Raw genomic sequence first — 22542 nt, forward strand, 5'->3', positions numbered from 1 at the left:
GTTTTGGAGTTTTCAGAGATTTTTTTTTTATTGTTTGCTTTGGGCAGCTTAAACAATCCAAGCTAATACAAACTGAGTTTTTGTTGTTGTTGTGTGTGCATTCTTTTTTTAAAGGAAATCTAGAAGGCAGAGTGATTTCCTGGTGGTTGGAGTGTTACAGAGGGAATTAGAAAGAAGCAGATTTAATAACCAGAGGCAAGTCACAGAAAAACCTGAGTAGTCACTGGGGAGAAATTCTCCCAGCAAACAGAGAATATTTTGAAGAGACAAAAAGAGGCTTGGTCATTAGCGAGGCCAGTCTTGGGTGTGACCAAGGGCTATTAGCGGGGGTGGGAGATGGTCCAGGAAGTCTGGAGTAAGACTGTAAGAGGATGGAGGCTCTGCCCCTCAGGGGACTGGCTGGCCCCAGTGAGCGTAGCCCTGACTGGTGAAGAGAGTTGCTGCATCTGGAAACCAGCCAAGAGAAGCCTGCTGCTTCTGATGAAGGCAGTGAAGAGAAGATCCTATCCTAACCAGGGGAAAGCTAAAACAGACTAACTGTAAACCCCACAGGCAAAGAGAGGAGGAGGAGGAGCAATGGGAGAACAGTTCTAACAAATTCCTCGAGATTGAGTAGCTGGAACTTATCTCTCTATATATAGACAACCTGTACAAGTACTGGGATGTTCCCTTACACCATAGGAAGATGAGGTTTGTACCAAAACCAGCCTGCTGAGTCTGGCAGGGGCAGAGGATTGGAAGAGGCATCCTAACACACACTTCTGGGAGAGGAAGTCTCTCCATTCACTGTCCCCCTGTACCGAGGTCCATTTCAAAGCACATGCCATGAACACAATGGCACCTGAGACTGCAGACAGTCATCTCATACACTCCTAACAGGTCACCCAGGGTCCTTCAGTGGGAGCACGTGGATGATCCATTGCCACTCATTACAGGTATCCCAAGCACGTGCCTGGCTGCTAAACAAGTCACTCCTGCCATCCTCAGGCTGAAGAACCACAGTGCATGCAGGCAAGTTGGCTGCGTGAAAGGCAGGAGCTTTTGTTGCTCTCAAAACTTCCCAAGGAGCCTCTGAAACCACTAAGCTTTTGACCAACCTGGCAGGTGGGATGGCAGAGCAGAATGCTCCCTGTGTGTAGAGTCTCACGCTGGACAAGAAGCACTGCCCAAGAAATCCTGCTTGTGATGGTGGGATGCAGGCAGGGTGCCTGAGTTGATGAACTCAAGGTTGAAAAATACGCCTTTCATCTTTACTGGTCTAGTCTCTGGATAAAAAAGATGAACATCTCAGGGGGACCAAGAAAGCTGTTGACATGATGTCTTGAGGGATGCACCCATCATTTCCTGTCTCTGACCTCTTAGGGCCTGAGTTTTTTCTCAAGGAATGAGACCTAAGTGGATGTGACCTCTATGTTGCCTTTTGCCAATTTTGAAGATACAAATGCCTGGTGGTCAAGCGGACTTCACTTTCTTAGAACTCGAGTGCATGCATTCAAATGCCATCCTGAGCAGAGCTTCTCAAATGCCGATTCAAGTTTCCAGGGGGACATTTTAAAGGAGAAGTAGATTTCAAGTAAATGATTGCAACTTATCGAAAATAATGCGCTACTTAGCGTCTGCGGCAAACATCCTGGCAGGCAGCGAGGGGAAGCAGCACTAGAGCAGATGGGAGCGATTAGGCTCTGATTTTCAGATGGGCTTTTGTTTTGCCTCCACGTCCTTCATATAGTGCTAAAATCAGGAACGTGGGGGGAGCAAGGGTCTCAGGCCCACTCCTGCTTTGGGTGCACTGGAGACAGAACCCCTCCTCACCCAGAACTCTCTCATTAGAGTTGCCCACCCATGGGGATTTACAGTGGTCCATCAAGACCATCATCAAAAAGCCTTTAGCACCACAAGGCGCTGGCTAAATACATCAACGGGTTGACAGAGAGATGGATGAGGAGTTATCTTAATTTTCCTTTAAATATTTGCCGCCCTGAGGCTGGGCCTTGTTTACGGTGGTTCTCCCAGTGTTTCTCGGAAGAAGTGTCGACTTACTCATCAGATGATTGAGCCATGGAGCATCTGCTCCAGACATTCTGCTGACTCTTCCGCCAGGCAGAGGGAAGGGTGGTCCTTCCCGGGCACCTTGTTTATGGGGCTCCGCTGAACCACATACAGCACTCATGAGGGAGCCCTAGCAAGTCAACCCTGTTTGCAGGACCACACCGAGGAGCAGAAGGGAGAGAAGATCTCCCTCTGCAGAAGGGAGAGAGGATCCCAACTGGCCCCACTTCAACAGAGGCCTTGCCCCCTGCGGTAACAGACATCGGCCATCTCAGAAGGCTTTTCTCTTTCCATGCTGCCTGTTTTCCAGCGTGCTAGTCACGTCCATTTGTGTTGAGGGACAGCCTTAGTGCTCAGTTAAAATAAAAACCTCTGAGCTCGCGTAATTGCGCCAACACTGCTCCTCCTCCACAGCCCCAGGTGGGTCTCTTGGGTAACTGATCCTTCAGCAAACACATATGGAGCGTCTACTCTGGGCCAGGACCTATATTTTGGTTGGACAGGCTCACCCGGGAACAGGACACGTTGCAGAATCATGGGAGAAAGAGCTATTGCGCAAAGTGAAACTGCTACAGATAGGTGGACAATGGGAGAACTGAAGAGGCCATGTTTTTTTGTGTGGGAGTTAAATTTCACAAATCAGTTTGCCCCGAATTGGCCCATTTTCTCTTGTTCTCATATGAGCCTCACAGGGCATTGGGAATTCTTTTTTCAGCCGAGGACACCGAGGCACAAGGGAGTCAGCACGGGCCAAGGGCACACAATGAGCTCCGCAGCTGCCCAAGCTCAGGGCTTTCACCTGCCCCACTGTGGCCGCCAACTGTAGCACGGGTGGTAAAAGCAAAGGCCAGAGCTCTGCTAATAACAGGACGGCATCTCAGCGGCAGCTGGCAGCTTCCACAGCCTCAAGGCCAGTGTGGACCTGGAGGCTGCCTTTTGCAGAATTTCATTCACCTGCTTTCCTGAACGAGCCCAAAGCATGGAAAACTATCCGCAACACACACACATGCTTTCCCAGCTTCAAGGCCATTTAACCTGCTCTGTTTGCAAATAAACAAAAATGTCATGGGACTGTTCACTCACGACACCATCAAAAATTACCATTGTGCAAACACATTTTTACCTAAACTTGAATTTGACTTTACTTTTGTGACAGGCCAGGTGGAAGTGAAATGAAAGTTATGCTGTTGTTGCTCTGTTAACACATGGTGTTGGGTTGCTGGCACAAGACCTTGGTCCTAAGGTTCAGTATCACTCAGGAGGAGACATCTTCTAGCTCCAGCCTCTGGTCCTAATTTGCAAATAAAAGCTACACAGCCTGTAGTTCTGTTTGCCTTCGCTATCCAAACATCACATGGGCTTAGAGAAAGAGTGAGAAGACAAGCATTCTGGGGGCCAGCACTGCCACGTAGCGCGTAAAGCTGCCGCCTGCAGTGCCATCATCCAATATAGGCACCGGTTCGAGTCTCGGCTGCTCCACTTCTGATTCGGCTCTATGCTATGGCCTGGGAAAGCAGTGGAAGATGGCCCAGGTGTTTGGGCCCCTGAACCAGTGTTTGAGACTGGAAAGAGCTCCTGGCTCCTGGCTTTGGATTGGCATAGCTCCCGCCATTGCGGCTATCTGGAGAGTGAACCAGCAGATGGAAGACCCCTCTCTTTCTCTCTGTTTCTACCTCTGCCTCTCTGTAACTCTGCCTTACAAATAAATCAGTAAATCTTAAAAAAACAAACAAACAAAAAAAAGCACTCTGAGCTCTTCCAGTGGAAGAAGTGCCTAGCACTTGCATCAAGACTGTTGAACATTAAGTGTGTGCACAAATGTATAAATGTTTATATTTATACATATACTATATATTTGCTTTTCCTGAAAAGAACCAAAAGGTGATGGTATCATCTCAGCCTATCCTCTTCATCTTCAAAAATACTGTCAAACAACCTGAGGGAAGTATGACATTATAAAGTACACCAAGTCATTTGAAAATTCTATACACCAATGTGAATTAGGTTCATACAGTTCTCTTCCCCTACTCAAGGGGATCCCAGGGAATTGATGGGTGCATACCTAGAGTCCATGTAGGGCGACCATTCAAATACTGTTGGTCTTAGAACTTAGATAGCCGTCACAGATTGGAGATGACACAGTTACCTAGTCTTTATGTGACAAGGATGTAGACAATTAGGGACAGAAGCAAAAGCAGGTGTTTTCTTAATTCTCCCTTCCTTCTTGTGACCACTGCTGTCTTGTGCTTGGTGGGACCCTAGACTTTCTTTCTTTCTTTTTAAAGATTTATTTATTTATCTATTTGAAAGTCAGAGTTACACACAGAGAAAAGGAGAGGCAGAGAGAGAGAGAGATAGCCTCCATTCGCTGGTTCACTCCCCAGTTGGCCGTAATGGTCGCAGCTGTGCCAATCTGAAGCCAGGAGTCAGGAGCTTCTTCCAGGTCCCCTACATGGGTGCACGGGCCCAAGGACCTGGGCCATCCTCCACTGCTCTCCTAGGCCACAGTAGAGAGCTGGGTCAGAAGTGGAGCAACTGGGACTCGAACTGGCCCCCATATGGGATGCCAGCACAGCAGGTGGTGGCCTCACCCTCTATGCCACAGCGCTGGCCCTGACCCTAGACTTTTAAAACATCACAGTGGTGCTGACATCCTATGGAAAAAGCACTCAAGAGTTTGGTTCCAAATCTGGAATATAGCACTTCTATTTAATGTCGATTATAAGAAGTCCTGAAATTATTTCAAAGATATTAAGATGAATTTCAAGGTATGATTTTCCCCGACCATTTGCCTTCTTTTTTTTATTTTATTTTTTTATTTTTTGACAGGCAGAGTGGACAGTGAGAGAGAGAGACAGAGAGAAAGGTCTTCCTTTTGCCGTTGGTTCACCCTCCAATGGCCGCCGCGGCTGGCGCACTGCGGCCAGTGCACTGCGCTGATCCGATGGCAGGAGCCAGGTACTTATCCTGGTCTCCCATGGGGTGCAGGGCCCAAGCACTTGGGCCATCCTCCACTGCACTCCCTGGCCACAGCAGAGAGCTGGCCTGGAAGAGGGGCAACCGGGACAGAATCCGGTGCCCTGACCGGGACTAGAATCCGGTGTGCTGGCGCCGCAAGGCGGCAGATTAGCCTAGTGAGCCGCAGCACCGGCCACCATTTGCCTTCTGATAGGCACACATTTACTGAATTCATATGTAGAAGGAGAAGACGCCACAGCTACTTGCATTATCCATTGCAATTCCTCTCTCTCTCTCTCTCTCTCTCTCGCTCTCTCTCTCGCTCTCGCTCGCTCTCTTGCTGTTTCTCTCTCACACACACGTAAATGTACAATCACTGCTAGCCCAGGTATCCAGTTTTAAATTTAGCCTAGATTTAGAAGCTTAAGCCATACACAAAACGCTAGATATACTGGCTCATAGATTCATTAACCCCTTCAAATTAAAAGGAAAGTTAATCACTGCACATCAAAGCAACCTTTCATTGCTCAAATTAGGCTTAAAACAGCAGTCACTTTCCATAGCTCTGTTTTATCATGCAATACCCTGTGCGGTTCTTTTGGATTTTTCTTAGGAAAATCCAAATTTATGCTAATGTGAATTAGGTTTGTGCAGTTTAATTTCACAAGAAAAGTAAATCCCCCCGGGGGTACATTTCATGCACTTGGAGGATGTGCTGGTCTTTAAGAGACAGTCGTTTCCCCAGAAAAGGTAAAGGGAAGACTTTAGAGAGAAACAAAGAGAACCAAGGAAGGAATTTGGGGAGGAAATGGCAGAAGAAAAGAGGGAAGTAAAATCATTCTCAAAATGTGTGTGGATCAGGAGGCAGCGTATGGACCAGCAGTCTGGCCGGGGGGACATAGTGCAGCAGCCCGCCCCAGCCCACTGTGCCCTCCACAACCCAGGAGCATCCAGGCTCCACGTGCGTGTGAGCTCCGTGTGAGCTGTGACAAACGCTCAGCACCAGGCACCATGTATTCATGCTTGGGTAGGGCTTCTCTTCACTGAAATCATTAATCAGTTCATTCATTCATTCAATCAAAAGGCCATTCCTTGAGTGCTTACTATGTGCGGGCAAGGTGCTAACGACACAGACAGGAAAGACAAAATGTCTGCCCTACAGGAACTGATAGTCTCAGTGAGAAAAGCAGGCAAACTAACCAGTCATCAAGAGGACCACAGTGTGGAGGAATCCTCCTCATTAACAGGCCTCTGAGTATGACACAAGCACAGTGACACACGCTGACATCCATCCTTATTGTCCTAATCCAGAGCAAGTTACTACCTATTCAAACAGACGAACACAACCCAACATACAGACACACACAGGCCAACAAAGGCCAAGTGCTACTGTTTACCTGTAACTGTTCCGCACCCAGCTTGTCCGCATGCCAAGAAGCCAGGCAAGGGCTGGTGGAACTCAGACACTTAAGAGCCAGGAGCTCAGCTCAGCATCTTGGGACAAGGTACCCCACGAAAGGCCTAAGGATCACAAGAGTGCAGCCAGCGTAAATCATGCCAAGTCCACTCTGCAGACAGCTGTGGGAAATGCACTTCCTCCTCCAAGAAGAGCAAGGGCTCTGGAGACTGCACCCAAGCCACAAGCTGCACACCACACCAGACCTGGGCTTGCTGGGAGTGGTGAAGGTGGTTTTAGGGCTTATGTGGCTTTGCAGTGAACTCCTCTGTGTGTGGGCGGCATGCACTTGGTCTCTGTGGGCATCCCTTGCCTGTGGTTGGACGCTCTGGAGGCTGTGGCTGTTGCTTTCACCACACACTCAACCTTGTCTCACCAGGGTCCTCCTGCGTGTAGCCCGCAAGACCATGTGCCCGGGTCACCCTTCAAAGTCATCAGAAAGTGCAGAGTCTGCGCAGGGGTCTTTCATTCTGTGATCTTTGAGATAGCGGGGGTCCTGCGGGCCAAAGTCTCAGTCTCTACAAATCTTATCTGGCTCTTTCCCCAGACAGGGGAGAAGAGCAAATTCTGAGCTACTGGCACAGAGGTTGGGTGAGAAGCACCTGTAATCAACCCTCCAACTCTGGTCCCTCCCAGTTCCAAGGTGAAGCCTGATGCCAGACCCCTAAGCTGGCTTTCTCGCTGCAGTGAAGCACAGACCCCAACCAGCAATAATTCCGCATATAAACAACTCTTGCTAGGCATGAAGCACACACCAGACAGTAATCAGCTTATCTAATAGAACAGGCCTCTTTTCCTAACGCAGGGGAGGATTAGCAGGCTTGAATTACAGCCGTGAAGTGTAATCAAGCTCTGATCGACACTGGCAAAGGATACTGTATATGCCTGCTGGGCCACGGTTGTTGGCGCAATGTGGTGTACCTACGGGGAACGGACAGGAAATGCTTGCGATGGTAATTACGCTGGGAGAGAGCAACTGAGAAATGGGGGTAAAGCGAGTATTATGGGAGAAGAATTAGATTACAGCTGATGCCCACGTCTTCCACTCATTCCAGTCTTTGGAAAGTCTGCAAGTTACTGCATTTGAACAGATTTTCTTGGCCCACTGAAAAAAAAATATCCATAGTAAAGGGAGAAATCCTCCCTGCCTGTCCCTGCCTGCCACAGAAGCATCTGCAGCACTGTCTGCAGACAGAACCCATAGCCACTAACCAGCGCTGGCTGTGGCTCGGAGATGTGCTGCTCAGGGAGGCCCAGAGAGGGCATGGCTACCATGGAAATCAAACGGGAGTCGGTAGCAGGACTCAGAAAGAAGGAAATGATTTTAAGAATCCCTCTCCACCTTGAAGATACCAAGCCCAAGCCAGACCAGATGATGGTTGCCTTTTCTATCTGCCATGCTTGCATCTCTTCACGGAAACCTCTCCCCTACCAATACCTTCTAATACCCAACCTTCAATGCCTTTTCAACCCCTAAGCCTTTCCAAGACATCTGGAAACAGCAGGTGATGGCCTGAATCCCTTCTCTAGAGGTAAGTGCCAGGTGAGGAAGGAGCCATGATCAACAAGATGTGAGCTACAGGTAAGGGAGCTGAAATAATGTGCCATGGGCCACCTGTCTTGGAGCTCCCATCCTGGTCCTCCTATCTTACCCTGTAAGACAGTTATCTCAAAACACCCGACACTTCACCCCAGCATGGAGAACTCACAGAAGGAATCTTTTTTTTTAAATTTGTTTTTGAGTGAGATACATTTATTATAAATTTTTCTGAATTTATGAAAGGCTCTTCTGCATCAGATTGCTTCCTAACTATGTTAAGATCTATTGATTTGAAAGTCTCATACACACACACACACACACACACACATATATCCATACTGGAACCAACATCTGCTGTCTCCCAGGCATATTAATAGGAAGCTGTATTGGAGATGGAGGTGAGATTCTATCTCAGGCACTCCAGTATGGAATGGGGGTATCCCAAACAGTGGCTTAAACCACTGGGTCAAAATACCCCACAGCAGGGATCTTTAGCTTGATAGAAATCCTGTGACTACAAAAGTCAGACTCTTGAACAACTGCTAAGTACATAAAACTCATTTTTAAAATGGCTGAATAGACTATAGTCTGATGGCTACTGCACTCAAAACATACACAGTATACCAGCAGTTGAAATGCTGACTTGAGCACATTGCCCAATTTGTCCATCAGGGTGCAGCCTGCCAAGGGCAGAAGATAAGAGTATAAAATCAAGAAGTGCTGGGACTAGCACTCAGCCACAACAGATTAAACCATGCAGGTAACTTGCATGTCATACCTGATCACCTGTTCAAGTCCTAGCTACTCTGCTTCTGATCCAACTTCCTGCTAATATGCCTGGGAAAGCAGAGGATGATGGCCCCAGTCCTTGGATGAGCTGGATAGAGTTCCAAGCCACTGGCTTCATCCTAGCCAAACCCAGCTGCTGTGGCCGTTTTGAGAGTGAACGGGCAGATGGAAGTTCTGCCTTTCAAATAAAGGAAAGAAGATAGGAAGAGAGGGAGGGAGGGAAGAAGAGAGGGAGAGAGAGAGAGAGAAAATAAAGTTTGTGTGTTGACTCAAGCTGGTTCTGTGAAGAAAGAGCTGTATTCAACTAGTGACTTGGTGATGAAGATCCCTAGACAGAACTCTAAACTCATTCCAAAGTGCAACCAAATCAATTCTATTCTCTGAAACTGTGCCACCAACACCGAGAGGGTGAGACAACTGTGCTTTATAAGACAACAAAATGCAGCAAGGAGCCAAAATCTGCCCAGATTTACCTTGGCAATGGGTTCAGCTGATCTTAAATAATTTCAACAAAAAACAGGTCAGGCTGGTCCCCAGAACTGGATGTGGTCATATCTGAGAAATCAGACACCTGAGTAGGAGACATCTCCTCTCTGATAGGCCTGGCAGCTTACACTGAGTCAGGAGTGCCTTTGGGTTGCCTAAATACCAAGTGCTGCCAGCCCTGCTCAGCTTCCCAGCCAGTCCTGCAGTCATCTCTGGGCCCTTCCAACGCCCCTTTCCAACCTCACTCCGACTTCTACCCAAAAAACCATGCAGGGCCGCAATGTTTCACCACTGCCAACTCTTTTGAGTGTCAGGTGGGTAGGGCAGGAAGTAGGCAGTGCTTTTTAGAGGCTACAGGCCACACCATAAGTGCATTTTCTATTGAAGTTTTCCAAAATGACTTGATCCTGGTGAGAATGTCACCCTGTTCACTGGAGTGAGTTAGCCCTATTTGTGACATGGGCCCCTGCCCTGCCCTTCCAGACCTGCTGTGAGTTTTACAGCTAAATGTGCTGTCTGCAGAGGCCCGTGCACTTACTGCTCTAGCTGACATTACCAGGCGCCATCCCACAAGCACACTTATGAGTGCCTGTCACAGTGGCTAAGTGGAGTTGTACCTTTGGCTAGGATCTATCGGCTCTGAAAGAGTTTAAACCACACATTCTTTTAAATACACACTCTGCAAAACATTGCATTGCTGAACCCCCAGGTCTAATGGCAAAGACTGTGGGTTGAGTAAGTCTGGGGCACGTTGTGTACCGTGGTGGATGGCACTGCATCAATACAAGGTGTTTCTGCAGCTACAGGAATTCCTTTTGGGTTTCCTCTCTGGGGCTCCAATGCATTTGGCAGCCGCTCTTTGCCTAAGAGCTCCCAGGTGCCTTTCTGGGAAAGGGTGCTGGGACACAAGCACTGCGGCATTGCTGGGGCCGGGATCTCTTCCACTCCTATTCTCAGGGCAGGGCCCAGACTTGAATTCAGCTCTATCTTCCCGACAAAGATCTCGGGTTTCTGCATTCCATTCTCCTTCTCTCATGTTTGCCCAGCCCCCCTTCCGGCCTGGAGGCCCAGTCTCCATCTCTCCAGCAGACAGGTCTGGCGGGGGCAGATGGGTAATTTTTCCTTTCAGCTTTAATGGCTGCTATTAACAATAAGTTGCCCTGCCCTACTAATGGCTCAACTTTCAGCTTTTTCTCTGATTGCCTATGAGTAACACTGTGTCACATGAGCTGTGTTTAACAGAGGTGTAATAAATGCCAAAGAAGAAATATTACCCAAAATAAAAAATAGTTTGTCCCAGTGTGGCCGGGATCTCATGACTCGCAACAATGTTCATTTCAGCTTCCAGCGCAATTTCCATTTGCATTCCTTTTTTTTTTTTAAGGGTCTCTGGGGGTTTTGAGAAAGCTGTTTAAGAGAAAAGGCAGAGAGACGGTAGTGACTGTCAAGTGCAGGGTTTTCTACGCTCCAGACAAACAAATGCTGTGTGCAAGCAACAGACGGACTGGCAGCCAGGGAACCCACTGGGCAAAGCGGACAGAGGCAGGTAGGTGAGGAAGCTAATTACTGAATGTGCCTCTGGTGAAAGGCAGTGTGGGTCAGAACATCAACTTTGGCTACCAGGAGGGATGGGGGAAGAGAAGGCTGAACAGCTTCCCTACCCCCACCCTGCCCCAACACACACACATACACGACCACATATACACACACACACACCCCAGGGGCCAGAAAGATATCAAGTTCTGATTTTCTTATAAGAGCACTCCACTCTCCTTCTGATAATAAGAAAAAAAAATCCTTGTATGCTTCTCAAATAGTAGCTGGTAGGAGCTATTCCAATCCCGGAGGAAAAAAAAAGCAATAAACACTGAAATCCCTCGGCGGTCTCTTGGTTGAAGATGTGGGCAGGAAGTATTCCAAATCCTAAGGTTTTCAGGGAGATGAAAGCAACTGGTCCAGGGATGGTGAAGGAGGTGTCCCAGGAGGCCTGGGAGTGAAGCAAGCATGTGCTATGGAAGCCGAGATCTTAAGGAGACAGAATCAGGGTGGTGCTTACTTTTTCATTCACCTTGCTGAAAAGGACTGGCCAGACAATACATGCAGCTGACTGTCTTTCGGATGAATAAATGAATGTTGCTTGTATTGGTCCATGCTTCTCTTTCAACAGTCATGGCCCTCCTCATCTCGGTCTCCGCATGTCTCAAGACTCTGTAATTCCTACCAAAACCTCTACTGCACACCTGAGAAAGGGGACCAAGGACATGGGAAGACAGGGCAGCCCCGGGCTCAGCTACAGAATACACTTTGCTCAAATAAATCCAGTGCATGGGCAGTGTAACTGTTAGGCACAGTGCTGGGCTCTAGAAGTCACAGTGGGAAGCAGTGGAACAAATAGGATCGCTGCCCATCACCCCCTAGGAGGCAAGATCCCAAGCAGATAAAGAACAGCTTCAGGTACTCACTGTTGAGCACAACATCTGGGCAACCACACAGGAGAGGAGGACAGGAGCATGGCTCTAGAGGACTCCAGGCAAGAAGGGGAGGGTGTGGCTTCCACCCTGTGAAGCTGAGAGGTAGCTGGAGCACAGCAGGTGAACGAGCGATTGTGGAGACTTCACGATTATGCAGTATCGCTGGTTTCCAAGTGAGACTGACGTCCTTGCTTTGTCATTCTTCTTAAAATTAATTGATTAACTAACTTGAAAGGCAGAGAAAGATATCTTCCATCTGCTGGTTCACTCCCCAAATGCCTGCAACAGGTTGAGCTGGGCCAGGATGAAGATAGGAACCAGGGACTCAATCCAGATCTCACACATGGGTGTCAAGGGCTCAACTACTTGAGCCATCACTGCTGCCTCCCAGGATGCGCATTAGCAGGGAGAGGGGATCCTCAGAGCAGAGCCAGGATTTGAACCTGTCACTCCAATACGCGATGTGAGCATCCCTAGTGGTGCTTTCACTGCTATGCAAATGTCTGCCCTAGTCTGTCACTCTTGATCTTTGTAGTCCTGGGCAAGTCTCTTTAGAATGTCTATAAAAAGCCAAGTTAGCACTGAGGGCTCCGTTTCTAAGGCTTGGCTAATAAGACACCAATCTGCCAAAGCAGCCTTCTCTAAAAAGGCAGAGCTGGTCGGCAGAGCTGGTCAGACTGCCCTTGCCCAGCCACTTGGACCCCTGTTCCAGAGGGTCTCACACTCCAACAAGGGCTTCTGTAATCTACACTGTCTATCTGACCTACAGATCAGAAACTTCAGAAGCAGATCTTGGATGTCCTTTTTGTAAGGAAATTGACTCAGAGATATTGAATACAGCTCCAAAACTGCACAGATCACTCAAGTCCAGTTTGTCAAAGTCCACCCTCTTCTTTTTTTTTTTTTTAAAGATTTTATTTATTTATTTGAGAGGTAGAGTTACAGACAGTGTGTGTGTGTGTGTGAGAGAGAGAGAGAGAGAGAGAGAGAGAGAAACAGAGAAAGGTCTTCCTTCTGTTGGTTCACTCCCCAAATCGCCACAAAAGCCAGAGCCGCGCCAATCCGAAGCTAGGAGCCAGGTGCATCTTCCTGGTCTCCCATGCAGGTGCAGGGGCCCAAGGACTTGGACCATCCTCTACTGCTTTCCCAGGCCACAGCAGAGAGCTGGACTGGAAGAAGAGCAACTGGGACTAGAACCCTGTGCCTATATGGGATGCTGGTGCCACAGGCGGAGGATTAACCTAGTGCACCATGGCGCCAGCCCCAAAGTCCACCCTCTTTGTAAGCCTGGCCTTACAACCTGGAATTCAGAGATCCACAGGCTGCCCAAGTGTGTGCGGATATGTGCTGGCCTCAAGCCAGTTACTGTTTCATGAGTTGGAAGAGGAAGCCAGAGGTGGGGAAGTGGAATAGGTGCAGGCAAGCAGGGAGAAAGTGGGGATATACATGGACACTGACTTTTTATAGACCAATGGGAGTGAGGCATGATGGCAACAACGGGACCCACGGCATTTCAGCAACACAGCATTTCATCAAGTATAAAACAGTTAGTCACAAGCTATTTCATTTGGTGCCACGGTATTAAAAATTGGCTCAAGGTCCACATTTGGCACACATTCGTTCCTAGACTTCCAACTCAAACTCCAGCTTCCTGGTTGTGATGATGGCCCTGGCATGTGTGTGGCAGCCACAATACCCCTAAGCCTCATGACAGCCTGGTGGGAGAGCATGCATCCTCCGGGGCCCATTCAACAAACCACACCCCACGAGGGGCAAGAAGAGAGGATGACCCAGGGCTTTCATTAGGGACAAGGTGCTCTCCACACCACTGTGTCTCCCAGGCCCCCTTCTTCCCTTGCTTCACACTTTCTCCACCAGGGTCAGGACTAAAGACGAAATCACTTCTAACATCCAAAGCAATGTGTCTTCTGCGCAGCTCTGTATGAGCCCAGAAATGAAGTGGACCCTGAGTACAGAGCCTTAACTTCTGTGAGGGTCGGTCTTCATGATCCCTTCAAAGCCTTCAACCAGCAGAGTCAGTTAATTGGTAAGGGAGTTGAACCACATGGGAAAGTACAGGCAATGGATCTGCTGTGCAGATCAATGCGAATGGATTTCTTTATGGAAGTATTTGTATCTCCCACAAGAAGACTGACAATACTTAGGTTCTCAGGTGGGGAGTTGAGGTGGAGTGGAGTGGGCAGAGAGGGGTACAAGAAAGCTAAGTTTCTTTGGTGAAAGGAGTGATATGCTTCTCTGTTGACTGTTTTATTCTCTCTTCTGTGTTCAGCACAAGGCACCTGCTCTTGCTGGCTGGAACCACTCACTCGGGGACCATGGAGTTTCATACAATGGAAAGGTGATAGGAGCTATAAATCCAAGCCACATTTCAAAAACATGTAGGGGAGCAAATGTAAAGTTATAAAGCAGTCCAAGGCCTCCACTCAGCTCCAGAGAATGCTAACAGCCGGGCCTCCACTCTTGATGATAGCATTCCTATAAGGCTGAGAGGTTGGATCGCCCTGCAGGCCCCATGCCCCTCCGTGTCCCTAGCTGCCTGTGCTGCAATTTAGTACAGGACAGGTAGAGGCAGGCATTTGGCCCAGTGGTTAAGTCGCCTGTGTCTTGTATCAGAGCACCTGGGGTAGATATCCATCTCTGGCTCCTGAGTCCGGCTTCCTGCTAAAACACATCCTGGGAAGCAGCACTGATGGTGGCTCAAGTGATGGGGTTCCTGCCACTCACGTGGGAGACCCAGATAGAGTTCCAGCCTCTGGGGAGGGAACTAGCGAATGGGAGCTCTTTTGCTCTGTGGCTTTGTCTTTGTCTCTTTGCCTCTCGAAAGAATGAATGAATGAACAGATAATTATAAAAGAGCAGGGGCATTTGGTACAGTGGTTAAAACACCACTTTGGATGCTTGCATCACATGTCAAAGCACTTAAGTTCAAGTCTCACCACCTATTATGATGCCAGCTTCCAGCTCCCTGCTAATGCACAGCCTGGTGGGTAGCAGGTGATGGCTCAAGTGCTTGTGTTCCTTGTTATCCACATGGGAAACCTGGATTGAGTTCCAGTCTCCTGTCTTAGTGGACTCAAGTTCAGCAGTGGCTGCTACTTACTATCCAGCTCCCTGCTAATACACCAGGGAGACCCAGAAGAAGCTTCAGATTGGTCCAGATCCAGCTATTGCAGCCATCTGGGGAGGGAACCAGCAGATGGAGGCTCTCTTTGTCTCCCCTGTCCATAACTCTGCCTTTCAATAAATAAATAAATGAATTGCTAAAAAAAAAAAAAAGGATGGGTAGTTGTTACGTGAGGAAAACACAAACTCTAGATTTAGAGTTCAAATTTTCTCTCTAGCATTTATACAGAGTTCTTCAAAAAGTCTATAGAAAATGTATATTATGAAAAAATGATGCATAGATTCCAAAAACAATTTTGTACAGTAAACTTATCTCTTAATCCCTTACGTCCACAAACTTGCTGGAGCATCCCTGTGGGGAATTACAATCCTATCTCCAGCACTTGCTGGCTAGGAGGCCTCTGATGAGATTTGGAGCTGGTCTTCTCAACTACAAAACAAAGCCAGCAGTGCTGGCTATCCACACTTATGCTGAGCCCCGGGTACTTGGCTGATGTGAAACAAATGGTAGGTTTCCTCCTTTCATGCCCCTTTGGTTAGCATGACTCCAAACACTGCTAAGTTTTGGCTTAGCTTCCTCCTGAATAAGACAAGTTGTCTCTGCTCAGTAGGCCTTCAGCCGATGTGAAAAACAACAAAAAACCAACAAACCATAGGCACGGAAAGACGTGCCTCCCTCCCCCTTCAGAAGATGTGGAGCTAAACCGCACTCTAGTTCAGCGACACGAGTCCTTCCTTTGAAATCGTGTTCTATTTAAATACCCTGTGGTTTTTAGCTGCGATTTCATGTTTTGCTTAATTGTCCAGAGTGGCAGATGTGAGTTTTGTGTATGTTTCTCTCCCATCTGTTTTTCTGTGCCAGAAGCACAGGCGGAAGGTACCAGGGCTTCAAGCTAAGGATGGGCCTCGTCTACACTTGCAATAATAAACTTACCAGCTTGAAAATGAACCAAAGATGACTTGGCAGCGAGAACAGAAAGCCCAGTTTTTGATGTTTGTGCTGCCTCCCACTTCTCCATTTTCCCCTCTGCTCCAAATCAGAATTCTTTGGGAATGACTAAGAAAGTGCTATCTTCCCTTATGCAACCGAGAGTTAACACATTCCTGGTTATCAGGGACAGAGGCAGGAGACCACATCCACCCTGCACCCGGGCTGCTGCGTTCCAGCTACCACATATGCAAACAGCTCTCAGAGAGGCCTGATCAAGCATCAAGTACAAAAGGTATCCCTTGTACCCTGAACAGAACTGCATTTGGTTTAATAATCTGATGTCACCATCTTGAAGTACTTAATCATTTCTGGTTAGGAATCCACATTTTTATTTTGTACTGGAGCACACACATGACATAGTCATTCCTGTAGTCATTCCTGCCTCAGAATACACTGTTTTGCTTAAAAAATATTTTGCCAATAGTGATGAGACACAACAGAATAGAAAAAGCACACCACAGTCACGGTATATTCTATTTGACAGTGGACGTTTATGATAGGGTCTCAGAATCTAGCTTTAATATCACTTTTAGAAAACGAGATCCAGGTTGGCCCCCCACCCCAAGAAAGGAAAAACTGATAGGAAAAAATTCCTCAAGGAATTGGCATTGTGGTACAGTGTGTCAAGCTGTCACTTGTGATGCCAGCATCCCATAGGAGCATCGGTTCAAGATCCGACTGCTCCACTTCCAATTCAGCGCCCTTCTAATGTGCCTGGAAAAGGAGTGGAAGATGACCAAAGTACTTGGGCCCCTGCCACCCAAGTGGAAGACCTGGACGGAGTTTCGGGCTCCTGGCTTCCGCCTGGCCCAGCTCAACCTTTGTGGCTATTTGGAGGCGTGAACCAATGAATGGACCTCCATCTGCAGGTCACCTCAGCCATCAGTTGCTGTAGGTTCTCTTCCTCACTGTTCCTAACAGTCCATCCAAGCGCAGGGACCACTTTTGCCCTTCCCATGTGCCCTGCAGCATTGGGAACCATGCGAGAGACATGCAACACATTCATAAATATTTTTAGTTGACTCTAACAAGATCGGTAGTTCTGATGAGTACAGTGCATAAAGCCACCAACTATGAGTTCACATGGCAGTATTTTAAGGGGCCTTTCACACCCTGACAGGAAGAGAGTGTCTGACTCATAGTGACACAAGTTTCCATGGTACCCAGGAAACTGGATGGTTTTATAAGCACACAGATCTGAGTTGAATTCTCACTCCCCTGCCTCTTCCTAGCTACCTGACTCTGGGTGAGTCAGTTTCCTTCTCAAAGCCCAGTGTGTGTTCCCATCTGTAAACTGGGGAGAAGCACATTTATCTCACAAGATTGCCTTCAGGTTTCTGGGAAGGAGTATAGCAGTGTGAGGTCATCAGACTGGTGGGGGCCACACACACGGACTCTAGCACATGCTGCTGCCTTCGCTCCTACTTTTACTATGTAAAACTCATTTTGAACAGCTGTTTGCTTCTTTAGCACCAGAAGAGAGACATCATCAGGAGCCAATCCACATCACTAACGAAGACAAGGTCCTCTTTGCTAAGGCAGATTTCTACAACCAAACCAAACAGCCAACTGTTACCTTGTATTCTTCCATCAGAAAAGGACCCTTCTGGTGTACATGTGCACAATCACACACCAGCTTACAGATACAACAGACTCAAGGCACACTTCCTGAAGACAACATTCAATCTTCTGAGGCAGAGACAAAAGTTATGAAAGAATTATGGGTAGGACTGCATGTACGTAAAGACATATTACTTGTCCCTTCTTGTCAAGACATTACCTCTGAGTGTTTTTAAAAAAGTGTGGGATGACTCAGTAGCGGGGTAGGGAACCTATTTTCTGCCAATGGCCATTTAGATATTTATAACATCATTCGCGGGCCATACTAGATTATCAACTGAAAAGTCAGCCTGCTATAGATTTATAGAATTTCGAGTCTCATCTGTGGTTGCCTTGGCAGGGCCAGGCCCAGTGATTTTGTGGGCCTTACAGGGCCTGCAGGCTGGATGTTCCCACCCCCGCCCTGTGCATGACCACATACAGGGTTGCTGATAGAATTTACCAAGCTGGAACACTGAGCGTAAACGAAGAGTATTTTCATCCATAACTACGTGGAAACCTGGCCTTCAGTGCTGAACATCTCCCTCCCAAAGGAAGGCGATCAATCCACAGGGGACTTACAATGATGACCATCTGGTTTACAAAAATGAAACAAAACCCTTAAATTTGAAGAATGTGTTGCCAATGCTGGTATAATAAACAGGAACAGTAGTTTTAATAACGGTAAAGAAGTATACTGACCTAAATATTTCACATAGGGCTGTGAAAAAGCTTTCTTTACCAATGGCTTTTAACTATGCATTTCATAATATTTGATATATATATTTGCAGACCAATTTTGCCACAAATAATAGTCTCTTTCCATGGAGGTGGACATAACCGTTTAGACAAATTCCAATAATAAAGGTGAGATGAGCCTAAGGAAAAAATGCCACAGAAAATATAAAAACAAGATAACTAAGTTATGAGAGGGGACATCTGTGGTCTAAATAAAATATGAGGCAGTACAGGCAGCACCATAAAGTTCCCCCTGACACTGGGAGAAGACCAGAGAGCTCCCTTATGAGTAATGTGGTCATCCCCACATTACTGCAACAAAATATTAGAAACAGGCTACACTGTCAAATATTCTATATGGATCTGTGACCTCAGGAAAATCATATTAAGAGGCTAAAGTGATATATAATGTGAAATATTATACGCAGATACACAAATACACACAAAATGCCTCCTGTCATGAATAGACAGGTGCTCTATTTTCATCTTATTGTTTAAAAATACAAATAAATAAAAGAGAGCTCCCAGCCATGAGAGCCTCTGGGGTGTGATGTGTGTGTATCGTGTGACTTACAAAGCCCTTGGGGCTATTGATACAGATGACAGAGTGCTGAGGGACACCCCAGTTGCTCAAACATTGACATGGAATATTTAGCTACAAAGCATAAAGTCCATGCCCAAGAACTTAGCAGTTTAGACTGTTTTTCTGCAGAAGTACAATGGATAGCAAGGAGCTCTGTCTGCTGGGGTCAGATGGGGCAGTTATGTTCCTTGACCACTGGCAACAGAAAATAAGAGGAAGCTGATCCTATAAATCTCCACAATCCTATAAAACAGTCTATTATGATTTAAGGAAGAAGTACCATGAAGGGGGCATGAGAATGTAGTAGCCACATTTGGGAACACACACACAAGGTGATTTTTAAGAATTTACACCAGAGCTTGAAGGTCACTCCTGTCGCATGGATGGGCCACCCCAGCATGACTCGTAGAGTTTGTCAGAGTGGCACTGCCCTGGGAAGTGCAGCATCTCTTTTCTGAGATGCTCCCCATGAGTATGTCCCAGTACATGCCTTCAGCGAGCATTCATCGACCCAATCAAGATTTACCACTGTCTTTAGCCAGGTTCTATAGTGTAATCTGATACTTGCTTTTCAAGTCAGATCTAGAGAAATAAGAATAGGACTGCCTAGTACATCTTACCTGGTCAGGGGAAACTTGAGGGCCAAGGTTGAACCCAAGTGTGGTATCATTTCAGAAGCCTGCCTTGGTTCTAAGAAATAGCAGAGTACTTCTGCCCGGCTACATTTAAGGCTCTCGAGTAACTCAATGTGGCCAACTTAGTAAGTCCTAGCCAACAGAACATAAGTAGACATATGAGCAATATGCTAGAAAGTCTCCCCTCTTCTTTTAAAGATGTATTTATTTATTTATTTATTTGAAAGGCAGAGCTAGAGAGAGGGGGAGAGAGAGAGAGAGAGTGAGAGAATCTTTCATCTGCTGTCTTACTCCCTAGATGGCTGTGACTGCCATGGCTGGGGCGGACCAAAGCCAAGAGCTTCATTCAAGTCCCCTTTTGGGTGGCAGGGACCCAAACACTTAGGCCATCCTCTGATGATTTTCCCAGGCTGTTATCAGGGAGGTAGATGGGAAGTGCAGCAGCTGGGACAGAAACCAATGGCCACATGAGATGTCAGCATTGCGAGCAACAGCTTTATTCTGCACACATCAGCCCTAGAAAGTCTTCTTAAAACAGAGTTAGGGGGCCAGCACTGTGGCCTAGCAGATAAAGCCACTGCCTGCAGTGCCAGCACCCTATATGGGCACTGATTCGAGTCCTGGCTGCTCTACTTCTGATCCAGCTCTCTGCTATGCCCTGGGAAAGCAGTAGAAGATGGCCCAAGTCCTTGGGCCCCTGCACCCATGTGGGAGACCCAGAAGAAGCTCCAGGCTCCTGGCTTTGGATTGGCGCAGCTCCAGCTATTGCAGCTATCTGGGGAGTGAACCAGCGAATGGAAGACCTCTCTCTTTCTCAAAAACAAACATAGTTAAGTCCATCCTTCCTCCACTGTGATGCCTGGAATGCACATGAATGGCTGGATTTGAGGAAAGCAGAGTGATCAGGATGGAGCCAAAATTTCCTGGATAATAAAGCCACCCTGCTAGCCTTTGAACTGCCTGTTTCTTGCTCTCAGTTTTCTGAAAGGGGGTGTGTGTGGTTTCTGTGCTCACAGCTGAACCTAATTCTATCACATCCACAATAGATTTGACTTGTGATTTTGGCTAAGTAATTTAACCTTTTAAAGTTTGTTTTCCAAACTGTAGGCTAAGAAAAAAAATCCCTTCAGAAATGCTGCAAAACTGAGATAGTGTTTTGGAAAAGTACTTTGTACACCGAAAATCATTACAGCAATATTAATACTGCGGCTATTAATTTTCAGTTTATTTCTAATTTCCAGAGGAAAGTGGGCCAGTGATTGACAAATTAAAGCCAGCTGAAGATAGGAACTCCATTGTTATTATTCTGGCAAGATTTTATATTAGCAGAAAATGAGTCCAAGTTAATTAGTTGTAAGACAGTGACCACAGGTTATTAAACTTCTCTAATTAGTGTGTTTCTAAAAAAATTTCTACAAACATACATTTTAGCTACCTGAAAAATATGGAACAACAACATCTCCAACTCTGTGTGGGCTCTAAATTTATGCCCCTTACTCAATGAACATGATTTGGAGAACAGAAGCTGAGCCAGGCATCAGGGTGGGCTGCGACCTGCGAAGCAGTCTATCTACGGCACACTACAGAACCAGATTTTCAAATATGAGAGCATCTCCAAATGGTGGGTTCTCATCAGGCAATATGAAAATGAGCACGCTATTTTTTTAAACTAGGTCACATTTTGGAACACTGTGCCTTGCCATTTTGAATTCATTTTCATTGTCATTGCTGGAGTAGGTTGGGTCTCCTTTAACTGACGAGAGAAATAAAAGTGAGCTGCTGGGCTGAGGATCCTTGCAACTTGAGGAGAAATGAAAAGGCTCCTTAAACCAAGCTGCTCTTTCTAACCCGGGCTGACCTAGAACATGGCAGCCCTTCCAGTCCCATCCTAGCACTTTTGTTTTTAAACCGGTGATGCCTTCGTAGGCCACTTTATCCTTCCTCATCATGGCTTAAGCGTACAGAAATTCAGGTGATTAGGAAATGCTATCCATTTGTAGCCCTTTAAACCTGACAAGAGCACGCATCAAAATAAGGGTGGAAACGGTATCAGGTCCCCAGGTGACACTCCAAAGCCAGTTCCCAAGGTAGATGAGGAACAAAGTGAAATTCAACAGACACACAAACAGATCTTCTGGGGGCAGCCACGGAGTCTCGTGAAATCTTAATCAATTAAGAGAAACGCAGTGTTTTACTCCCTTCATTTGAAATTACAGATGGATTTTCAAATTAGTCTTTCATTTAAGATTATCCCTAGCACTGTATTTGCCAAAAAGTTAGTACTCATGAATCTGGGGCTGAAAAGTACCTTCTCATTGATCTCCCAGAACCACAGCCTGAAGAAAACACCCTGCTCTTTACTCTTTGCCACAGTGTTCGTCAGATAATGTCCAAATAAAAGAATCTGTTCAAGGGTTATTTTTAGAACATCCTCAAACATACCAAACCCCATGCATGTACATCCCACATATTTATGCTAATAAATACCTGCATAAGCGATCACATTCATCAGTTTGCATAATTACCTAGACATGTGTGGTCTATTTTTATAGATAAAGTTAATGTGCTAGATGCATGTGTCAGGCTGTGAGGGAAAATCCTCCCTGACTGCCAGTGTGTCCCTTAGCAGGTGCAGTAAGAGAGGACAGGACTTCTAAGGGCACAGAGGAGGGAGGTGGTTCAATTCCAGGTTCCTGAATAACTCATGTAGTCATTGCTAAAGAATGGATGAGAAACAGAAGCTAAAAAGAAAAAAGGCGGGTATGGGTGGAGAGACACACATCGCTGATCCTTTTAGAATACAGCCTTAGTCCAAGGGAGAGGAAAGAAAATTTTTTTAAAAATTACCCATTTGGTATCAAATGTGAGTGCAACCCCAAGTGCTGTGCAGAGAGATCTAATTGGGAAATGTCTGAGGCAAAAGAGAGGCAGTTTGAGAAATTCCTGCCCATCAAGCTTTATTGTGTTATTCCAACTAAGCAGAGACAAAAAGACAAATCTCAGCTCCCTACTTTCATTTATAATTGAACCAGGTCCAGAAGGATGAAGCAAGTACCATCTGTAAGGCAGGCTGCATTAGCAGCCGGGAGAATGAAATATTCAA

At 46.7% G+C, this 22542-nt stretch overlaps 1 protein-coding gene and 1 long non-coding RNA gene across 11 annotated transcripts in view; one reads left to right on the top strand and one right to left on the bottom strand.

The window, feature by feature from the left end:
• Positions 1–22542, top strand: part of LOC149125402 (uncharacterized) — a 518945-nt gene that overhangs the window by 391334 nt on the left and 105069 nt on the right. The gene's annotated exons all lie outside the window — the stretch shown is intronic.
• PBX1 (PBX homeobox 1) overlaps positions 1–22542 on the bottom strand; it is a 332058-nt gene that overhangs the window by 111548 nt on the left and 197968 nt on the right. Inside the window, exon 1 of one of the 10 annotated variants that reach the window (XM_089299649.1) lies at positions 10553–10610. The exons of the other annotated variants lie outside the window; for them this stretch is intronic. Coding sequence (XP_089155775.1) covers positions 10553–10595 — 43 coding nt within the window. The 5' untranslated portion in view covers positions 10596–10610. Of the gene's footprint in view, positions 1–10552; positions 10611–22542 lie in introns of those variants that run through there. 10 annotated transcript variants of the gene reach the window in all.

This window comes from Oryctolagus cuniculus, chromosome 7, assembly GCF_051225735.1.
Source record: "Oryctolagus cuniculus isolate XC-2025 breed Fujian yellow rabbit chromosome 7, ASM5122573v1, whole genome shotgun sequence".
Taxonomy (NCBI): domain Eukaryota; kingdom Metazoa; phylum Chordata; class Mammalia; order Lagomorpha; family Leporidae; genus Oryctolagus; species Oryctolagus cuniculus.